General features: G+C 48.2%; 1 protein-coding gene across 3 annotated transcripts in view; it reads right to left on the reverse strand.

Annotated features, from left to right (window-relative positions):
• Positions 1-23489, reverse strand: part of TRIM44 (tripartite motif containing 44) — an 84894-nt gene that overhangs the window by 51942 nt on the left and 9463 nt on the right. For 2 of the 3 annotated variants that reach the window (XM_066583493.1, XM_066583492.1), the window contains exons 2-4: positions 18635-18712; positions 9147-9386; positions 5415-5434 (exon numbers count right to left, since the gene is read on the reverse strand). In XM_066583493.1, coding sequence (XP_066439590.1) covers positions 5415-5434; positions 9147-9386; positions 18635-18712 — 338 coding nt within the window. The remainder of the gene's footprint in view (positions 1-5414; positions 5435-9146; positions 9387-18634; positions 18713-23489) is intronic. The other variant, XM_066583494.1, reaches the window with a different exon arrangement.

Genomic DNA, 23489 nt, shown 5'->3' on the forward strand with positions numbered 1-23489 from the left:
TAGTCAGAAGAAGGATTTGTCCGGCGATCACCATGTTTGGATATGTGTATCGTACCTTGGCCGCGGCCCAGTTGCTGGGCTACAAATATAGACGGTGTATTCTGGCCACTTAGAGGCTCTCGGGGGATGGAGATCAGCGACGGGGTGCTGTGGGTGGAGGGGTCTTCTCATGTGATGACGGATAACGCTGGCGATATAACCCCCCCGCTCTCTGATGTGTCACCCTGCCGTGTGGAAAGCCACTTATGACCCTGGAATTCCTAGAACATCTTTAGCTATGCCAGATTTATGTCTAATTTGGAAACCTGTCATATTAAGCAGCTGCGATCACCCCTATTATTACGCTATGTCATATGTATTACTAGTCTATATGGTATGTATTATTACACTATGTCATATGTATTATTATACTATGTCATTTATATTACTATACTACATGGTATGTATTATTATACTATGTCATTTATATTACTATTCTATATGGTATGCATTACTATACAATGCCGAAGAGCCAGATGTTGCTGCTGCTATGACTAGTAGTAGCTGAGGGTGGTGGCGCTGCCCTAATGTTTGTCTACAACACCCTATTGTCTGTCAAAGGCCGGGCTTACACAGACGGATTCCAATTGAGGAATCGGCGATCGGCGTCCATGCGGAGGATCCGTGGCAAAACACAGGGCATTTACATAGCATGTAAAATCACCTTTTCGCTCACACGCGCGGAAATGAATTGCGTATTCCACGAGCGGAGTTAAAAAAAAAAATTGCAGCATGCTCTATTTTGCTGCGGATGGCCTCCATTGAAGTCAATGGAGGCCATCTGCCCCACAGCCCATGCGTAATTAACATTGCATATGGGCCGCAGGTACCCACGTCATCACTAAGCGTCAGCACGTGAAATGCAAACAGTCCAAAAAAAAAAGAAACTGTGCTGCGTATGACCAATGGTGAGCCCCGCGGTCATCCGCAATACAAGAAAATAAAGTTCACAGGGTCACTAGCCGGAATCCGCTGCATGCCTCCCACATGTGGAATACGGTCTACCCATCTGAGTCCGGTCTAACAAGGGTGCTGCCCTGCAACGAACGCCACTTCCACCCTACGAGCAGCTATCATGACTCTCCCTGTCTGTCCATGTTGGGTCCAGCACCTCACCATCTTCCACCTTCTCTTCCTCTTCATCGTCGCCCTCCTCCTCCTGAGTGGACTATGTCACAGTGAGCACTTGGAGTTGGTACCTCCGTTTCCACATCCCCCTGAGAAGAGCTGACCACGCGCGCTGACCCACCCTCATCTTCCTCTTCAGAGGAAAAAAATGGTTGGGCAGCAGGGCCAATGTCTTGGTCTTCTTCCTCCAGTTGTTTGGATGCCCAGTTGGCATCCCTGACACTGAATCAAACATCTCCTCAGACTGATCCATGTGTCCATCACCCTTAGGCACTTCGAGACATAGGAATGCTTTTATACTGCTGTGCTTGCAGAAGGACCGTCGCTTTGTTCACATCATTACTGGGTGGCCATCCTCCTTCATCCCCGCTACAAGGCCAAAATATCAAATCTCCTTCCGGCAGTGGAGAGGGACCTCACAATGCAGCAGTATCAGGACAGACTGTTAAGCTGCTGGAGCATGGCATTTCCCCATAGCCCAAGGGATGCATCTGCAGTGGATCGCAGCTCTGCGGCTCATGGCGGACGGGCAGGAAGCCACTACAGTAGCACCATCACCGGGTGGCAGGGGAAGTCTAACAGAGAGGTGGCAGTTTTTTCAGCCCTCCACAGCCTGCAGCAAAGGCACAGGGTAGGACTGACAGTCACAGGCAGCAGGTATCAGTGATGGTCCAAGAATATGTCAGCTCCCGCATGGATGTACTCCGACATGGTGTTGGCCCCTTTGACTGCTGGGTGTCTAAGCAGGAAAAGTGGCCAGAGCTTGCACAACATATTATAGACGAGGTCGCCTATCCAGTGTCAGTGTGCTATAGGGAAGGGTGCTCAGCACAGCTGGGGGGTGATGACCGCCTGTCCACAGACAATGTGGATGGCCTAACATTTATAAAAATAAACCAGGGGTGGCTTTCATCTGACTTCTGCACCCCCCATGGCAGATTCCACCTGTTAGTTGGCACACTGGCAATTTTTACTCACGTATGATTGAGCATAGATTTATATCAAAGACCACACGGTGCCCTCAGGGTGCCGTTACTGCTGGTGCTATTACTGGTGGTGGTGCTGCTGCGCATCTCCTGCTTTTGTCATTTTTTTAGTCTTCCGCCTTCTCCCAAAACAAAAAAATTCTAAAGCACAAGATACAGCTGTAGCTCTACAGCTCTTCCTTGGAGAAGGCCCGTGCTTGAGTGTTGTGTTCGCCTGGCAGAATTTCTCCTTGTAAAATTTATGACATTTGTAGTGGCCCTGAGTTAGGGACCCCCACAGCACTTTATTAGCTACTTCAAGTGAAGTGTATGTGTATATCTCTGTTAAACAGTGTCCGTCTATGTATATTGGCCAAGACAGGTAACCAAAAGGTCAATGTCTGGTATCGCTCTAGCTAACTTGTGAATGACTTTGCAGAAAGTAACCTAACCTGCTCTGTGTCTTGTCAATCACCTCTAGCTAGCCCTGGGATTGGGTAGAGAGAATTTCCTCTAGCCCAGGATTGGTTAGTGGGGAGGTATAAAAGCTAGCACTTGGGTGTGGTTAGGCGGTCTAGTCCTGGAGCTCAGTCATGGAGGAATTCTAGTCTTGGAGATAGCAGAGAGAAGGCAGCCAGAGATTGAGACCGGGGAGTTACGAGGCGAACGTCTACACAAAGTCTTCTAGGAAGTAGTCTAGTTCTGGAGCCTAGTCATGGAGTTACAAGGAGAACAGTTAAGTGTGAGTACCTAACAAGAGAAGTGGTGCTGGGGTTTTAGCAGAGGAGAGAGAGAGAGAAAAGACAGAGAAGAGGAGTACAGGAAAGGAACGAGTCAGCAAGTCAGTAATTTGTCTGCAAAGCATTAGTCAAAGGCAGCTGAAAGCTGGAAGTGTTGTACTGCAATATGTTGTCACAGCTTCCCTGAGAAAGTGTTTCAATGCAATATCTACTAATGCAATGCCAAGTCGTCAGATATCTCAAGTCAATGTGATTTAACAATTACTGTAAGTAAATGTAAATGCAAAGTCAAGTACCCTCTCTCCCTGCAAATAAAAGCTTGAACTGTTTTAATCAGCTACAGTTTGTTTCCTGAAGTATCTTTCCTTCATCGATACACTGCACTGAGGTACTGCACTTAACGCTCCAGAAACAAGGACTCTCCATTATTGTTGAGTTTTCCACTTTTTATATTTATGGTTTCTGCCTGGAACTGGTCTCTGTCCATAGATAGGCTGACAAATCACCCTATCTGACTCCGCGGGTAGCAGGTTAGAAGAACTGCCTGATTTTACCACTGTGTGCAGCCGAGCCAGGCCACGTTTTACCTTCAGAGAGGAGCAGCAGAGCCACTGTTGACTACCATTTTGTTTCCCCGCTGTCTCCCCCAAGGTCTGCGTTCAGTCGCCACACATTACTTTTAAAACAAGTAGTACAACTGCTGTCCTTCTTGGTGCAATGTTTGATCTGGTAGACCCTTTGTGGGTCTTCTTTTGTTTACAGTTACACCCCTGTGCTATGAGTGACTCCTACAACGCTGTACACTATGTTGACAAATTTTTTGGGAGGAGCACAGCGTTCATCAGCGTTGTGGCTGTATTCCCATGCAATTTGAAGGGGGTGGGGGGCTGCATTGGGGACCTTCTCCCATTGACTTTAATGGGAGTCGGAATGGACAGTCCCAATTCACAATGATTTTCGTGAAGTCGTCCCAATACCGACAAGAACCAATTATTTCACTAATCACTAAAACAAAAGCCGTACTGTGATTGGTTGCTATGGGTAAGAATGACAGATTTTCTATTAGCAGCTTTCGAAAGAGTGTGATGCTGGCCTACATTACCGTGGCCCCACCTTGTAGTATACGGATACACTACTATTGCGCTGATGGTGATGCATGAAGTTATTACATCGGTCATACAAAATAAATATCCAAAAATGTAACACAAGTGTGGGAGGTTTACAGCCCTTTCACAGGGGCCAATGTCACCATTAAACGATCGCCGATCTTTGAGATCAGAACTTGTTTAACTCACGTTTTACACAGACCCATTGGGGGACAAAGGATTGTTCATATGAGGCGGGGTGCGGCTGGGGTGCGGCTGGGGTGCGGCTAGTCCTACAACTTTATTGAAGAAGAAAAAGCTCTGATCCTGGCCACTGGTCCGTCGTGTAACCGCTACATCGAACACCAATGCTGTGCATTTTGTTCGGCTTAGTGGTCATAAAATGAACCATCGGCCGGGATAGGAGCTTCAGAAGAGTGCTGCTAACTACATGGGCACCCCCACAGAGTGCTTTTTTTTTTTAAATGATCCTTTGGATTTGGGACACAATTCTGTGCCATAACAGAAGAGCAGGAGGCTACATTGCCTGTAGTTGTTCTTCCCTGCTGTCCTTCCAATCGCCAGTTCTACTTTTGACCATCCAAGACGGCTTTAGCAATTTTCTAACTAACTCACTAACCTACATCGTGCAGTGAATAACCAGCACTGATCATGTGAGTGGCTCTGGCCAATTAGAGGGCAGGTAGAATGCATTAGTAGTCTAACACTAAAGGCCCATTTACACCCACCGATGATCACTTAAAAAAAAAACTAAACGCTAATCGGCGATCGTTTTAGCGATAATAGGTGCGTGTAAATGTGCGCCCATCCTGCGCTTTTCGGGCACTGTTAGCTGATCGTTAAATTCAAGCTAACCTAAAAACCATTGTTCACTCCTATCAGAAGTTCTCCACGGGGAGTGCTGATAGCATTATTTCCCCTGGAGAACAAAGGATCTGAGCGCAGATAAGAGCCCTCTGGCTATTAAGTGCATTCAGGGAAGGCTTCATTTGCACACCTAATTGGTACTTAAGTAGCTGAGTAGTTACTTAATACTTTATGCAAAATGATCGCTCAAAGCTGTCACTCAAACTGTTGTATCATCTACTGGTGTAAATTGGCCTTAACAAAGCACTGCCGTGATTAGGTAGTCTGAATAATGCATTGGCCATCTTGCCAGACAGCTGAGAACAGGATCTGGAAACGGCGGATCGGAGGGATGGCAGAAAAAAAATAACTGCAGGTAATATCCCCCCATCCACCTCCAACCCCAAAAAAGATTTCTGACCCGCTTTAGTCATTCTCAGCAACGCCAGTTCCCATCAGGTTGATAATGTGCAGCTTTACATAGGCCAACAATTGGACCAACGATCATTGCTATGCCCAATTGTCAGCGCCTGTAAAAGGGTCCTAAGTACAATGTTGCATTATAGAAACGATATCGTCTACATGCTCACCTGTCGTCGTCTTCTGCATCCTAGAAAATAAAAATGAGACCTGTTACAATAGGAAATGATGAAATGACCAAAAGGTCCAACGCGCTACTAGATGGAGGTCTCTAATAAAGCGTCCGTTCGGCGTATGAATCATACAGGGTTAATCCTTCTGAATGCTGGGTTGCACTGGACTACATTCTAGTATTTTGTGTGATTGCACTGTTACTAGAAAATTCTACTTTTCTCTTTTGCAGAACGATCACTTAGAGGAAACTATTTGGCAGTTTTCGCCTTTTGATCTAAACAACTCTTCCCCGATGACTGCGCTTGCATTACCCTCAAAGGAAGTGCGAATCCCGGATACTGACCCCCGCAGAGAACACAACTCCAACCTTTTATCATCCCCTCAACATGATTGTCCTAAAAGTCATATTATTTGTGCATCTATGGCAACTTTTACATCCCCAGGATTAAGGAGGATAATCCTCAGCAGGCCACTATTATAGCCGGCTATCTAATGTCTACGGCTTAGCAGCCACGCAGGTTCATGTGGAAGGTATTCCTAATGACATCATGGGCACATGGACTTTTTTGTACTTAAAAGAACTTTCAGGGGTTTAATATTGAAGCTCCGGGTCCTGTTCACAGCAGTCTAATGATTAATGAAATCAAGGATCCGGACAACGCCCAATGTTCACCAAGGAACAGCGCCATACACCGTTGTGGCTGGAGTACTGCGGTGTAAATAGTCAGACCCTATCAATGAAGTAAGGCTATCTCCCCTACATATCCATTGCTTAAAGGGGTTGTATCAAGATAGACTTTTACCCCCTACTCAGGTAGGATGGGTGATAAAAGTCTGATCGGTGCAGGTTTCACCATTGGGATCCCAACTCATTCCAAGAACAGGGTTCCCGTGTCCCCCTCTTCTGTCACTGCGGGGATGTTTCTCTCACCTGCAGTGACGTCACATTGAACAGAGCCATATGCACAGCATTCACTATCTCCAACAGTCCCACTCAAAATCAATGAAATGCCCCGTGCATGCACAACCGCCGCTCCATTCAATCTCCTCCATGCACGGGTGCAGCTAGCTCTGCAGTGAAGAGGGAAGAGGAGCACAAAACCCCCCTGGTGGGACGCTCTGTGATGAGACCCCATCAATCAGACTTGTATCACTTATCCACAGGGTAGGTGATAAAAGTCAATCTCGGAACCACCCCTTTAACAACTTACAATTATACCATTTCCTACACTGCCTCCCAAGTGACTCGTGGTTATCATGATTGATGTAAGCCAAGGTAATGATCAGCAACGATGTGGCCGATCGGTAGACCATGGGATTGTTGAGAAAGAAACAAGTTTGGGAAGAAGTAGTAACATAAAAGTAATACTCATCAGCTCAGGCTCAGACTTGGTTGCACCCGTTCCTGGTGCCTCACCGGTCTTCACATCTGGGAGCATGGCCTGACAAAGGGTTATGTGATCGCTGCAGCCAATCACCGACTGTACTACAGCAATCACATGACCCTGAGTCAGGACATACACCTGGAAGGGAAACCCAGCGGATAACCGGAGGAATGGGGGTGGCAGGAGAGTGGGGGCAGGTGAGTATTTACTTCTTTTAGGTCATTAGAATGAGATTTGACCAGTATGGCGTACGATCATCAAGGTTTTGACAGATCCTGCCATATACAGTACTTGCAATTTCAGCCAGAATTTTCCAACAGGACGGATAAGGTCGTTGGCAGACTATGTTTGGTCTGCCCTCTTCCATCATGAGCAATCATTTACATTACTCTTTTATTTGATGGTCACCCAAAATCAGGTATTTTGGTCGACTATTATCTGACCTTAAGGATTTAACTGCAAACTAGCAGAGAAGTCTATCTGAAAGCTGAAGCTTCAGTTTTTGCCTGGAGTTAGGCACGTCATAGTTATGTTTGGTGGCCGCTGGGTCAGGAATGCATCACACAACTCAATGCTACTCCAAAGATCTCAGAGTCTAGAAGTCACCCAGCTGTGGATCTGATAAGATCATTAGGAATATACACTCATTGTCAAAAACAATCCCTCCCCTAAAAGTTGTTGGAGGAGATGAAACGTTCTCTGTGTGATTGTAACATGGATATGAGTAAGTGATTAGAATATCAGAGCAAAAGGGGCCTTATTGTGGAGAAATGACCCCTTGTAGGGAGGCTCTAGTACCCTGATGTACCATCTATAGCTTGGATACAAGATGTGATACGGGGGGGGGGGGGGGAATGGAGGCTCTAGTACCCTGTTGTACCATCTATAGCTTGGATACAAGATGTGATACGGGAGGGCATGGAGGCTCTAGTACCCTGTTGTATCGTCTATAGCTTGGATACAGGATGTGATACGGGGGGCATGGAGGCTCTAGTACCCTGTTGTACCGCCTCTAGCTTGGATACAAGATGTGATATGGGGGCATGGAGGCTCTAGTACCCTGTTGTGATACGAGTGGACATGGAAGCTCTAGTACCCTGTTGGGTCGCCACTAACTTGGATACAAGATGTGATATAGGCGTCATGGTGGCTCTAGTACCCTGTTGGGTCGGCATTAACCAGGATACAAGATGTGATACAGGTGGGCATGGAGGCTCTAGTACCCTGTTGTACCGCCTCTAGCTTGGATACAAGATGTAATACAGGCAGGCACGGAGGCTCTAGTACCCAATTGGGAGCCACTTACTTGGATACAAGATGTGATACAGGCGGTCATGGAGGCTCTGGTACCCTATTGGGCCACAACTAACTCAGATACAAGATGTGATACGGGGGGGAGTGGAGGCATACAGGTTCTGTATGGTATCCTGCGGCGTATCGCTCCACATTTGCTGTAACCAACTCTCTAGATGGTGCAAACTCATAAGCTGTCAAAGTTGGTGTCCCAGATGGTCCCAAACATGTTCTATTGGTGATAAATCTGGCAACCAGATAGCCAAGGAAGTGTGAAAATGTTCTGGGGGCTTCCTGTGACCCTCGTGTGTGTGCGGCCGAGCATTATCCTGCTGCCTCTTGGAAGTCACCATGAGAGGAAAACATGTAGCTGCAGGATGTCCTGAACATATACCTGAGCTGTCATTGTCCCTCGAACCACTACTAGGGGTGACCGACTATCGTATGCGATAGCCCCCCAGACCATCACACTATTGGGGCAGTGTGTCACTGCACACAGGGGTGTAATGATGGCACCCCCTGTCTCTGGATGACGGACAATGAAATAGTCGGAGCTGCTGGTGCTTGTTGGACGATCAGATGGTCTTCTCTACTGATGGTCTGTAGAGGGCATCCTGAGCCCGGTCACCTTGTGTGCCCCCATCCACTGGTCCCAACACCCCCTAATAGTCCGGTCAGAACGGCCCGGTGGGGGACAATTCATGGACACTCCAGCTTCTCGCATCCCAATAATGCGCCCCTCTCAGACTCTGGTAACGGGGTGAAATCTCTTCTCTGCGTCGTAGAGGCGTCTAGTGGTCAACAAGCTCTGCACAAGCAGAAGAAGAGGTCACTACACACAAGGAGCCTCCGAGAGCCTCTTATAGGCCAAGGGGGGAACCACTTTTATGGTCTCCGGGGACAAGACCGTTCATCTAAATCACCACAACTCTCATCATTTACAGATCTGCCTGAGATGGAACTGCAGGATGGGTTTTGCAGCAAAATGACAACTAGGGGCGCGATTGTTTTTGACAAAGAGTGTAACACGGGCACATCAAGTATGGTTACCTCAGGTTTTTGCATTACCAGTTGATTAAAGCTGTTGAGTTGTAGAGTGATCTCAGCCATTTCTGCCATTAGTTTGGACATGTGGACATTGAGTTCGGCCAGGACCTCGGTCACGTGAGCGGAGGCCACAGCTTCCTTAAGATCAACAAAGTGCAAGGCATTTTTCTCCTCCTCGTTCACCAATTTCTTCATGTGATCAAACTCTTTCTGTATGAAAACCTTCAGCTCAGCCCGTGTGATCTGCAAGATATCAGGAAAAGAAGAGCTTAGGACAAGCGGGTAACAAAATGACTTGACTTTGTGAGCCGTCTATTCATTTCAGAAGAATGGGAGACGATTACTTGTAAGTGTGGATTACATGTGACAAAGATGTCAGCTGATGCAACAAAAAAACATTTTAAATGCCCTTGTATCGCATATCGAGTCAACTAAGGGATGTCCCTCACTCCTGGCCTCCATTAATTAGCTGGGATGGTGAGCAGTCAAAAAAAGTTTCCCTATCTGGGTCCTCCAGAAAACATCTAATGCTTTTTTTAAAATACTTTTTATTGGGGTTTCAAAAAGAAAAAAAAAACAGTTTACATTAACATTCTTGCATTAAAAAGTAAAAAAAAACAAAAAACCCCTGAATGCACAAACCCATTCACCCCTACTAGTGTGTTTAGTTCATCTACTCTAACAGTATGGTGCTTACCTCTAAGTGAATAAATCGGATAGTGAGTTATTTCTAAATGGGTGTAGGGTGTCCAAACCAGGTGTACGTACTTAAGCATTCTACAGAAACCATGCAATGCTTAATTTCTCCTCTGGGGATGCTGTAGGTTAATTGCACACTTACTGCTAGGTTCAATCACTGATTACAGTTGATCACTGGGGGTTCCAAATATAGGACAGCCTTATCAGCTTATCATTGGGACCCTTTCCCCCAAAAAAGTATTATTTGAAGCAGGCAACCCTTTAGATCTAAACACCAGGTAAAGTATCTACTTTTGAGTGAAGGTAGTCATTACAGATATACAAAAATTCCTAAAAAAGCTGCTGTTCTTTAGAAAAAGAGAACCTATCAAAACCAGGCACCATTGAAATTGGAAGCCATAGCTTCTGTCTTTATTACCTCAGCCAACCTAATACTGTACATACAAAATTCATGCTCTAAGGGTTACCTGATTAAAGGGGCTGTAACAGAATTTTAAGGTATCTCCAATCTACAGGATAGGGGATAACTTTATCGGTACGGGTCTCACCGCTGATCTCCAGAATGGGGGTCCCATGTTCCCCACCCTTTTCATTGTGGGGTTACTGACACTGACTTGCAGGAATGCTACCTTCCAATAGGTGGCGCTGTAGAGGCATTGTCACATTTTGCCATTTGCATATTTCCCAGAGGAGCATGGATGGGCTTACAAGTCTCCTCACACCTTCTAGGTGCTCTCCTTAAGGAGAAACCATACCCTTCCTGACCCTTAGGTTCATTATTACTGGTATGCAGAAAATTTCAGAAAGTGGGAGGCACAATTTTCTATCATCATGATAAAGAAATTCGCACTGCTCCCACACACGTGGCCAGCGCCTAGAAGTGCCAGTGATAACATGAACTGTTCATCATCAGACACGGTGGATCTATCAGGCCACCCTCATATCTAGGAGTGTTGGGTTTTGGCAGAAAAAAAGTGTACATTCCAGAGCGGCTTACATTTTCTGACAGAAAGAGAAGACTGCGAACCCTGGAAGTGAATCTGCCTTAAACTCAAGATAGCCATTTCTTTAGGGAGTTAATGAACTGGTATTCCCAATAACTGGTCCATTTGGTGCTTGTTAAAGATGTCTAATGAGCCCCTAATCTAATTGTACCATTACCTTGCTTTAATGCATCTAAAAGTACAAAAATGTACTCTTGTTGTGTGCATACAGCGCCTATGCAGTCCTCTGTCTCCATGGTTACAGACTACAAACAAAACCTGTGTAGTCTGATCCTGCAATAATGTGTTACTTTTCTGTAACCAGGAAACCCCTTGGGGTAGGCCACTTCATGCCTGTTTATACATGGCTTCAGTTATCATCATTTTATGCATTTCTTAATTTTCTATGGCTTGTGACTAGAGATGAGCGAGCGTACTCATTTAGGGCAATTTCGCAATCGAGCAGCGCTTTTTTCAAGTAACTGACTACTCGGGCGAAAAGATTCGGGGGGCACCGGAGGGCGGCGTGGTGGAGCGGGGGGTAGCAGTGGGGAACAGGGGGGAGTTCTCTCTCTCTCCCCCCCCCCCCCACTCCCCTCTGCAACCCCCGCTCACCCCCGGCGCCCCCCGAATCTTTTCGCCCGAGTAGTCAGTTGCTCGAAAAAAGCGCTGCTCGATTGCGAAATCGCCCTAAATGAGTACGCTTGCTCATCTCTACTTGTGACAAAACGGACATCGCTTGCACAGTCTTGTATTTTAAAATGTTTTTGCACGTGTGAAGAACAGATGATATACGTATGCAACACAGACATAAAAAGGCGCACATACGCAGAAAAAATTGAGTGAAAACTCAATTTTTTCAGATTGAAATTGCATACGCCCGTCTGAACAAATCCTTACAGAGCGTAATTATTAGCACTGTTGTCTTCTCCTTGACACGGTCAATGTTACAACCAGCATGGCACTCCCATCCACAACATGACCATTGGTGGAGGGTCACGTGACCTGTCCCGTCCATTAACGGCCTCCATTGAATAGTGCTGCACACAGCATTGCGCATGCGCTACCTTCTAACACCAAGCATGGTGCTACTGGAAGCCACTGGATAAGGCAGGTCACAGAGCACCTCCATTAGAGCCCCAGTCACTGCCACTATGGAGCTCGAAGAAGCTGTTGGCGGTTATGATCCATTCATTGCGATTGGTTGAGTAGTCACATGCACAAAGAACGGCGCATGACTATTACCAGCTTCTTGGTTCACTGCAGGAGTGACTGGGGCTCCTGTGCTAGACCAGGGGACAGTTAAGAGTTGACTATGGCTTCTTTATTTTATAGGTATGGCACGATTGACCGGATTTGGCTGATCGCGCCGTACACTTGCAATTTTGGCAACAGTTGGCTGAAATTTTCCAACCGGACAGACGACAACTTTGGCAGACTATAGTTTGTAACTGGCCATTGCGAACAACCGTTTGTGTTTACTTTTACAGCTAATAGTCATCCCAAACGCCTAAAATTGGTCAAGTCACGCAACTTTTCTCTCATGCATTTGACTACTTTATAGGGGTTGTCCAGTTGTAAGCTACTGATGGCTTATTCTCAGGATAAGCCATCACTAGTAGATTGGCAGGGGTCTGCTGTCTGGGATCCCTGCAGATCAGCTGTTTGCTGGGTGGGTGCACTTGTGCACTGAGCTGATTTCTGCATGTAGTTAGCAGACTGCTCTGTTCCCACTGCCGTGGCCAGGTTTGGTATTGCAGGCCAAGTTCCCATTCATTTCACAAATCAACTATGTCTGCAATACCAAGCCTAGACACTGCAGTGGGAACGGAGCTGTCTGCTTCCTTGTGTATGCGTACATTGGCACTGCAAACATGTGATTAGCATGGTTCTCTGGCAAAAAGCCCCAGCAATGTACTACTGATGGCCTATCCTGAGGATAAGCTATCAATAGTTTACAACCAGACAAGTCCTTTATGGGAAATGACTAACAGGAGTCCTCCCTCGCTGATCTAGCTGTAATAGGAGAACAGGAAAGTTAAATCCCACGCCTTTTCTAAATCCTACCCTCTGCCATCTGTCAGCATATAATGAAAGGGATAATGACTAAATTATCACACGTGTTCTCTGCAAGATTAAGAAGTTTTAAAAAACCATGCCGATATGCGGTAAAACAGCTGATTGGCGCCCGCTATCTGTGATCATACTCGTATGACCATGCGCCCAGAGGGTTCCTTTAAATAGCAGTTCCCTAATATAATAATACTATAAGTGTTACTCTATTTAGCTTCAGTCCTGAGCGGTAATGTTTCTCCTTGTGGAGAGCACCACAGTGGTGTAGGGAGTCTCATTGGTCATGCAATGCTCCCTGGGAAAAAGCTATGCAAATAAGTGATGGAATAATGCCTCCACAGCACCACTTATTGGAAGCTAGCTACCCTATAATTCGATATCAGACCTTTTAATAGCTCTTACAGCATGACTATGGATATAAGCAAAAGCAGAATACCCATGAAGTTCTCGCCTCTTATCAGTGCAGAGTAGGGGCGAGAACCCCGAAACAGCTGTGTGTACATGGTTATTCTGGTCTATCTCAAAACCCTAGTCTTGTTGCAAGGCCTATTAAAGGGGTTGTCTGGTTACTGGACAACATTCTCCCTATATCTCCAACTGTGTTAAAATAACAAAAGGAGATGTAGTCACCTGACCTCTGCTATGCCGATCCAGCGCTGCCATCCCGCTGTCCTCCCAGTGTTTGTTGAAAAAGATGATGTCCCCACGTATCACCTTACTGCTGAGGCCAATCAGAGGCGGCAATGTCACCGTTCCAAACTGCTGACATTAGGACACCTGGGATGTGAGACAGGAAATTGGGCCGTGACACCAGGGCCTCCGATTGGCTGCAGTAGTGATATCCAGTGACATCATCTTCTACAACTAACACTGCAAGAATGTCGGAGTAATAGGGGGGAATGTTTTCCGGTAATTAGGTAAATCGCTTTAAAAGTGGTTGTCCAGCTGTAAGCTATTGATGGTGCACCGTTAGAATAGGAAATCAATAGTAGACCAGCGAGGGTCTATCACCCAGGACCCTCAATGATCAGCTGTTGACCGGGCAATGTGCTTGTGTACCAAGCTGATTTCTACAGGAAGCAGACAGCTCCGTTCTCACTGCAGTGGCCAGGCTTGGTATTACACATAAAGTTACAATTCCCTTGTTTACCTGCAATACCAAGCCTGGCCACTGCACTGGCAACAGAACTGTCTACTTCCTGCAGAAATCAGCTCAGTGCACAAGCCAAGAGAAGAGCTGATTAGCAGGGATACTGGGCGACAGACCCAAATTGATATACTATTCATGTCCTACCCTAAGCTTGAGCCATCAGTAGTTTCCAACTGGACAACCCCTTTAAAATGTTGAGATATTGGCTCCTGGGGTAGCGATCTTCCAATAGGTGGTGTTGTGAAAGCATTTATTCCATCACTCATTAGCTATCAAAGTATGAGCTTAAAGTGGTTGTGCCAATACGGCATCTTGGCACAACCCCTTTAATGCACACCTGATTTTGGAGGGTGTGCCCTAGTGGAATGGGGCGAGGCTTACAAATCTCGTAATTTAGGATTCTCTTATTGTTAAGTATGAATTGTAATGATTTCATAGTATTGCTATTTCCTAATATTTTCTCCTCCATTCCCGGCTGTGCAGCAAGCGATCCATCCCGCTGTCAGCCGTGCCTTCGGAGCCGGGATCTGCATTGCTCTCAAGCTGTGAAGAGTGGAGATCCCGCAGCTCTGTGAGAGCAGAAACTTCATTCCCAGAGAGGCTCCGTCCTACACTGACTTTCAATTTGCAATTTTTCAGAATTTTGACTTCCAGAGAACCTTTCAATTGGCCAAATCCATCTATCAGTAGCGGGGCAGAGCGGTGAGGAAGCATCCGACGTCGCTAACCCGATCAATCAAACATTAATGGGAAGCGAACACATCAATTAGAAACCTACATTAACATCAATTCTCTCAAACCTTTATCCTGCGGGGACCAATCAAATAATGGAAGAGCATGCTGAGCGCAGAAACGAGAAAATCATCGTTAGCAAAATGTAAGGATCAGGCGAGGCAACCATCAGCAAGGAAAGACGGGCAGAAAACAGTCAGTGAGGCTCATCCACATGGGCAGATCCGCTTACAGTCTGTGAAATACGCAGCGTTTCCATGGGACAAAAGTGTGTATTCCATTACTATTGCATTTTTTAGTGCATGCAAAAAAAAAAAAACGGCAAGAACGCCCCACTGGTTTCATGCGTAAATACGCATGTGTGATTACCCCAATGCAAGTCGATGGGGTTTATAAGAGCGTTAATGCGCCCGTGTGAATGAGCCCTGAATGATAGTGTCAGTAAATGTCCTAGCTTATGCACCATGCAGGTTATAAAGATTGTGAGATTACTTCTAGAAGGGAACTGTTCCTTTAAGAGGTCAAGGTCACTCTTTGATGTATATATTACTGATTAAATGAGTGATGGAATAATGCCTCCACAGCGCCACCCGTAAGAAGGTAGCTGTCATTATTCCATCCATGGCCAGCTTTAGCTATGTGCGACCCATGCATTTGAACAGGGTGCCAGCCACCAGCTTGTAGGGGGGCACCAGGTGGATATAGGCGATCGCCTCTCTTAGGCCGCCTGCAGACAGCCGGGTTGGATCTGGCTGCGAGAATTCTCGCAGCGGGACCAGAGCGTCTACAGAGAGCAGCGCGGGCACTCACCTCTCCCGCGGCCTTGGCTCTTTCATGTGCCGGCTGCCGGGCAGCCGGCGCAGAGCGGACGGTGAGTGACGTTTCTGTGCGGGGCATGCCGCGATTTGTTTGCCGCGCGAGATTTTGCACGGCCAAATTGCGGCTGTCTGCATAGGATTACGCTTGCTAATGCAATCCTATGGCAGCTTCCAGGGGCGGAAATTCCGCGGGAAATCCCGCTGCGGAATTTCCACCCGTCTGCAGGCGGCCTTAGGCTCACACGGCAAAATGATCTTCCTCCTTAAAGCTACATGAATCAGACTCCTCTAGACTCTGCCTCTTCCCCTCTAAAGTTCCAAGGTGCCAATGTCAGCCCATCGACCCTGCTGCAACACAACTGCTTAGCTTTGCTACTGTATTGGTTATGAGGTTGGTTCTGGTGCTGTATTTATGTTCTGAGCTTAGCTCTGGTGCTGTACTTATGTTATCAGACTAGTCTGGAACTGTATTTATTGACTGAGCTGTTCTGGTGTGGGTATGCTCCTAATATTGCTGCTTTCTGCACGGTCTGCCTACCAGTGCAACATATATAGCTTTTTTATTAAAATGGGGCAGCGCCCCAAAAAATACCACACGTCGAACCTAAGGCACTGATCCCATCACTTATTGGCATATTTTTTGCCAGCATGGCTTGTAGAACTCCCTGTACATTTCTTGTTTTCTCCACAAGTAAAAACACTACTCCCCAATTCCAGTTGATGAAGTCTACTGTACACTGATGAGGGGCAAGAGCCCCAAAGATGGCTGTTTTGGCTTACATTTCTAATCATGTCGCAAATCCTGTTAAAAGCTCAGATATTGGTTACTAGGGTAGCTACCTTCCCATAGGTGATGCTGGGGATGCAATATTCTATTGCTCATTTGCATGGCTTTTTCCCAGGGACCATTGCATAGCCCATAAGACTCCCAATACTCGTATGGAGCTCTCCACAAGGAGAAACGTTATCCCCTTTCAGACTCAAGTTACCATGCACATAGGTGTCAGGTTTGTGGTTCTGCCACTTCTGGCAGCATTATTTTTGAGGCCAAAAAATGGAAACCATGACAGAACCCACAATGGACCCCATTATAAGTTAACTTGACCTGTCAGTCACGTTTATCATCCATTACATGATGAAGATTGCTCATCAATCTTCAGAGCTGGACAACCCCTTTAAAATAAGTTGACCCAGCTAATGGTTGATTGGACATACAGTCAAGGGTTACAAAGACTTTATCTATACCACATATGTGGTCAGAGTAGTTGTCACTTCCCTTCCCCCACTCCTCTCATGCCAAGTGTATTAGGCTCCTTTTATACAGTGCTGCCCACTTCGCTGGGCCTTTCAGGGTTCCATCTGATTCACCGAAAACTGTCTTCAAATAGAATTCTGAATGGAACCATAGACTTTAAAAGGGGTCTGTCCAAAGTCATAAGATTAGCCCCTATCCAGAGGATAGGCTCTATCCTTATAATTGGTGGACTTCCAACTGCTAGGACCCCCACCGAACTGGAGAACGGGGGTCCGGTCAGTGCCCGAATAAATGGAGTGGAGATCTCGCAGGTGTGCCGCTGCTCCATTCACTTCAATGACAGCAGAGGAGATTGCTGAAGCGCTTGAACTCCGCAATCTCCTGCACTGACACTGAAATGAATGGAGTGATGGCATTCCTGCGTGACCTCTATAGAATCATTGGGGGTCCCAGCAGTCACACCCCATCAATCATAGTTAGGGGGCTAACTTTATAACTTGGCACAACCCCTTTAATGAGTCAAACAAAGACTACTTTGGTCTCCGGCTGACAATTGGAGGACAGGATAGTGTAGTAAACAGCGATGTGAGATGGAAACACACAGCGAGAAGTGTGGGCAAAAAAAGCCTAAGTGGGGGGGAACAGTCAGCGCAGGAGAACGCACCCCTTGAGTAAAAACAATATGAAATCTGTTTTCAGTCCTCAAGAATCAAGAAAAGCCTGCGATTTTATTAGTTTGGAAGACGTTTTTTTTTATTGCCAAAGAACGTTTGCCATGTAAGGCAGCTGGTAGAAGTGTATGTTGTGTTCCTTAGCGACTGAGTTAAATATGCCCCAATGAACCCATTAATTATACAGAAAATGACAGAGGACTGAAAAGGAGCAAAGAGACTACTTGAATGGTGTCCAAACCCTACAAGTTAAGTGTTTCATAACAGTTTCCCCGGCAGTTTGTAATGTTGTGCAAAACAAGCAAGAGAAAGCAATGGAAGGAGGCGGCGGGGTGCAGGCACGGAGAGGCGAGGTGGCGGGTGCAGGCACGGGGAGGCGAGGCGGCGGGTGCAGGCACGGAGAGGCGAGGCGGCGGGTGCAGGCACGGAGAGGCGAGGCGGCGGGTGCAGGCACGGAGAGGCGAGGCGGCGGGTGCAGGCACGGAGAGGCGAGGCGGCGGGTGCAGGCACGGAGAGGCGAGGCGGCGGGGTGCAGGCACGGAGAGACGAGGCGGCGGGGTGCAGGCACGGAGAGGCGAGGCGGCGGGGTGCAGGCACGGAGAGGCGAGGCGGCGGGGTGCAGGCACGGAGAGGCGAGGCGGCGGGGTGCAGGCACGGAGAGGCGAGGCGGCGGGGTGCAGGCACGGAGAGGCGAGGCGGCGGGGTGCAGGCACGGAGAGGCGAGGCGGCGGGGTGCAGGCACGGAGAGGCGAGGCGGCGGGGTGCAGGCACGGAGAGGCGAGGCGGCGGGGTGCAGGCACGGAGAGGCGAGGCGGCGGGGTGCAGGCACGGAGAGGCGAGGCGGCGGGGTGCAGGCACGGAGAGGCGAGGCGGCGCGGTGCAGGCACGGAGAGGCGAGGCGGCGCGGTGCAGGCACGGAGAGGCGAGGCGGCGCGGTGCAGGCACGGAGAGGCGGCGGGGTGCAGGCACGGAGAGGCGGCGGGGTGCAGGCACGGAGAGGCGGCAGGGTGCAGGCACGGAGAGGCGAGGCAGCACAGGGATGCGAGGCGGCATGGTACAGACATGTAGATGTGAGGCGACAGGGTACAGGCACGTAGTAGATGCACTTACTTTGGAGTTGGCGCATTTCTCCTTTAGCTTCTCTATCATGTCACCCATGGCGAACTTCAGATCAATAGGTTTTCTCTTCTATAAAAAGGAGAGCAGATATCAGTACGGTGGACGACAGAGGAGGATATAACAAAGAAAGCAGCTGGTAAAATAGTAGTTTCAATATCTCGACTTACAATATGTCAAAAATCTGCTATAATACATTATCCTACATACCAAAAGTAATTGGACCCCCGAGCAAGAAACAAAAGTAGTAGTTATTTCCATCTATTAATACTTAGTGGGGCTCCTTGGGCCCTAATGACATCGGATCTTATACTTTCTACTAACGTCTGATACACTTCAGCTGGTATTTCCCTCCATTCATCCTGCAAACATCAGGCAAGTTCTCTCAAAGAAGATGCATCGGTCCGTCTACAATGGTGCAAGGAGCGCCGTCATTGGACAGTTGAGTGATGGAAGAATTTTTCCATGGAGTGATGAACCGCACTACTCCATCTTCACATCGGATGGAGGTACCTGGGTGTGGAGGATCCTGTGGAACGCCGCCGGCCTGAGTATACTGTGCCAACAGTTAAGCAGGGCAGAGGTTCCATTATGGTCTGGGGATGTGTTACATGGCATGGTCTCCGTCCGTTGGTTGTAGTGACAAGAACCGTGAACACAGAGGTGACCCTGACATTCTAGACAATAACGTGCTGCCGACAAATTGGCAATAGTTTGGGAACGGTCGGCCATACTTCCAACAAGACAACGCGCCTCGTCACTAATACAAAGCAGTTTTACATTAGTTTGAGGATGTGGATGTTCCATGATTGGAACGACTGCACAGAGTCCCGACCTGAACCTACTGGACATCTTTGGGAAGAGCTGAAACGTTGGCTCAGGAAATATGAACATCCATCTTCTGTGGGAGAACTCACCAGACGTTTGCAGGGTGAGTGGAGGGAAATACCAGCTGAAGTGTATAAGATGTTAGCAGAAAGTATGATACGGAGAGTATCCAATGTCATTAGGGCCAAGGGAGCCCCACTGAGTATTAACATAGGAAATAAATACTACCTTTCCTCCTTGCTCAGGTGTCCAATTACTTTCGATAGCACGGTGTACTTGTACAAGTAGATTTTTGGCATAATTTGGCCTAAACATTGAAATCATTGGGGATGTTCCGCCAGGAATCAGTGACGGATCCACACAATAAATGGATATGCTGTCATTTTTTAATTTATGCGCAGCTGATTTCCATAGTATGTAGATGAGGTTTGCTGGTTCTGTATTAGACTGCGGATTGTCCACAACGAATACAGTACAGGCAGTTGGTCTGGAGGAGTATTCCCATCGCTGATCCGGAGAATCCCAAGGATGATGATGGGGAACCCCACCGATCAGAGAGGGAAGGCACATCCTAGTGATATAGCATCGCCCTTAAATGAAGTCAGTAGGTTAAAGATGAATATTTTGTTATTTGGTTGCCACGGTGATGTCCTGGAGTGTGTAAACACGTAACCGTGCCTTCTTCCTTTGTATAGATTAGATATTTTAATATCATACTTGGCTAGACTCCCAGATTATGCATGAAATACAGGAGGTCTTCTAGAAGAGCAGGAAGGCTTCCCTAAGAGACCGCTGGGAAGCCACCACTAGAGGGCATTTGCTGAAGATAGACAGACAGAAAGACTAGTAGACAGTGAACGGCCACTTTATTACAGCCCCATCTAGTAGCGCATCGGACTCATTTGTCCATCAAAGCCGCCACGATCTGTTGTGGCGTAGAATCCACGAGGCGATTCAATCATTTTGCGGGGCTATCTGCGGTAATTTTACGCTCGATTGAGCCGGCGTAACATAAAGGTTAAGTTTAGCGCGCGCCCTGATCGGTTTTCCCAATAAAATATGAATAAAAGACACCCAATTACTGCGGCGATACATATAGGAGTCCCTGGATGTAACCGTGGCAACCAGGATAAGGCGCCCATTGTTCACTGCTGCATCCTTGTGCTCAACTTATTTCAACAGCTGTACTTATAAAAGTTTTTAATTTTTTTTACATGCAATTAAAAACTCTCGTTAGCGGGGTCCTTCCTGTTCATAGATGTGTACGTTACCGCTGGGCTCCGCCCTTGCCACTCTCCGGTTGTTGTCAGGGAATGCTGGGAGCTGCGGTGCCATAGGTTAAAAGTTAAAGAACTCCTCCACATAGAAATTAAAGGGACGGTCTGGGGAGCACGAATGAAGTTAAAGGCCGCCCAGAGCTGTATAAGAGGGGGAGGGGGACTTATCGGTATAGCGCCAATTCATTCTGCAGCGATTTCAGGTAATTTTTTTATTCATTACTTTATTAATAAACACATTATAAAAGTCGCACTCGGCTCACGCGATCCACGCAGCTCCCGCTACAGTGGTGGCCAGTTAGAAAATACCAGCCAGGGTAAAAGGGGCGTGGTTAGAAGGCGTGGCTTAACACGGCATGTGATTATACAGGTGATGAGTAGAGTTGAGCGTACATACTCTGGCGAGCTTGAGGCTCGTTCGAGTATTAGCGTACTCGATGGTGCTCGTTACTCGAACGAGCATCAAATCGCGTTCGACCCCACCCCAGCTTTTGGCTCCTCCCCGCTACGACGCAGCGTGTCATTTGAAAATTTTGGGTCTGGCGGGAAGGGGAGAGAGGAGGAGAGGGCGAGAGGGGGAGAGAGGGAGAGGGGGGGGAAGAGGGAGAGGGGGGGGAAGAGGGAGAGGGGGGGGAAGAGGGAGAGGGGGGGAAGAGGGAGAGGGGGGGGAAGAGGGAGAGGGGGGGGAAGAGGGAGAGGGGGGGAAGAGGGAGAGGGGGGGGAAGAGGGAGAGGGGGGGGAAGAGGGAGAGGGGGGGGAAGAGGGAGAGGGGGGGAAGAGGGAGAGGGGGGGGGAGAGGGGGGGGGAAGAGGGAGAGGGGGGGAAGAGGGAGAGGGGGGGGAAGAGGGAGAGGGGGGGGGAAGAGGGAGAGGGGGGGGAAGAGGGAGAGGGGGGGGAAGAGGGAGAGGGGGGGGGAGAGGGAGAGGGGGGGGGAGAGGGAGAGGGGGGGGGAGAGGGAGAGGGGGGGGGGGAAGAGGGAGGGGGGGGGGAAGAGGGAGAGGGGGGGGGGGAAGAGGGAGAGGGGGGGAGAGAGGGCATTTTTCCGCGATCGCTGGCAGCCACGTTTTGTTTACACCTGCAGTACTCCCGCAGCAGAAATCCACGACGGCTGTGGGCATGAGCCCGGAGTAGGGGAGCGCTGCCACCCTGCCACAGAATGGATTTACTGGTACTTAACACTGCCGGTAAAAAAATAAATATTGGCATCAACCTATGAACGTAATTAATGGCCAGGCTGTTGGGGCAATGACTGGGCGGCAACCCTATGCCCAAACCACCACTGCACTCTTTTTCCGACTGCAACGATGATGTCCCATCACAGAGTCATGTGACCGCTGCAGCCAAGTGCTTGCTGCATGTAACTTTGGCGCACTCGTTAACTGGGTGCAGCGGTCACATGTCCTTATATTGGGATGTCACTGCTGGCAGAAGGGTGCAGTGGCATGCCGGGCATTGTCGTACCGGGAGCTGCGGGGACCAGATGAGGGAGTCTGACCTTTCAGTGTTTTTATACAGCACTCAGCAGACGCTCCGCAGACCGCCCCTTTAATAAATTTTCTATGTAGATGCAGGTTTGTGATTGATTAAAACCTTCCGATCCGGGCATTCTTTCCTGTGACAGATCTTTCTTATTTCCTTTCCATGTTTTCAGTAACACTCATGGCATAACAATTGCTCTCTATCTGCCAGGAATGTTCTCTCCGGCGGGTATTGTGACCATTCATCACACCCAGAGATATTAAAAATACTTCAAAGTCAGAAATTCATGACCCCCCTGCATGAGTCAGCGAGGAGAGCCGCTAACTAAAAGCTGCAAACGCTCTGGCAGAGATCAGCGGCGGAGAAGAGGTAGTATGGGAAGAGAAAGAGATTTTTTTCTGGAAACAGCGCCACTCATTTCTATGGGCTGTGTCAGGTATTGCAGTGGAGTCCCAGGCAGGCTACATGTGCTAACTCTCCCAAAGCATGGAAAAAAAAAAAAGAATACTTTCGACACTCCTGATTACTGAGCAGGGTATTATTACTGTGAGGGGTGGCATAAGGCCGGGCTCACATGACCGGGCCGGATTATGCATGCGGGAGGCCTGCAGCGGATTCTGCCTGTGAGTGCGTCCGGTGACCGTGCGTACGGCGTGCAATTGTATTGCATATTCCTGCGGCGTCGCTTAGTGGCGACGTGGGGAGCCACAGCCCGTATGTAAGGTGGGCTGCGTATATAACTGCAGCCATAGAGCACAATGGGCATTACGACTCGGACTCCGCGGTAAAATAGAGCATGCTGCGATTTTTATTCCGCTCGTAGAATCTGCAATTCTTACCCGCAAGTGTGAAGGAAACCTCAAAACTGCGTGCCTTTCAATGCCCACATATTACCGCGGATCGGCTTCCTGTGACCCCCTTGTGTGTGCGGCCGAGCATTATCCTGCTGAGAGCCGCCATGAGAGGAACACAAGTGGCTGCAGGATGTCCTGAACATATCGCTGAGCTGTCATTGTCCTCGTACTACTACTAGGGGGCACCGACTGTCGTATGCGATGGCCCCCCCAGACCATCACACCAGCAGGGGGCAGTGTGCTGCTCCACTGCAAAGGCAGGATTGAGGTGCTCACCCCGGGGTCTCCAGACACGAACACGGCCGCCGTCAGCACCCAAAGTAACCCTGGATTCATTGCTGAAGACAACCCAGTACCACTCTGTAGCGTCCAGTTTCATCGTTCACAACATCACTGCAAAAGGAGGCAAAG

This window comes from Eleutherodactylus coqui, chromosome 11 (genome assembly GCF_035609145.1).
Source record: "Eleutherodactylus coqui strain aEleCoq1 chromosome 11, aEleCoq1.hap1, whole genome shotgun sequence".
Classification (NCBI taxonomy): Eukaryota; Metazoa; Chordata; class Amphibia; order Anura; family Eleutherodactylidae; genus Eleutherodactylus; species Eleutherodactylus coqui.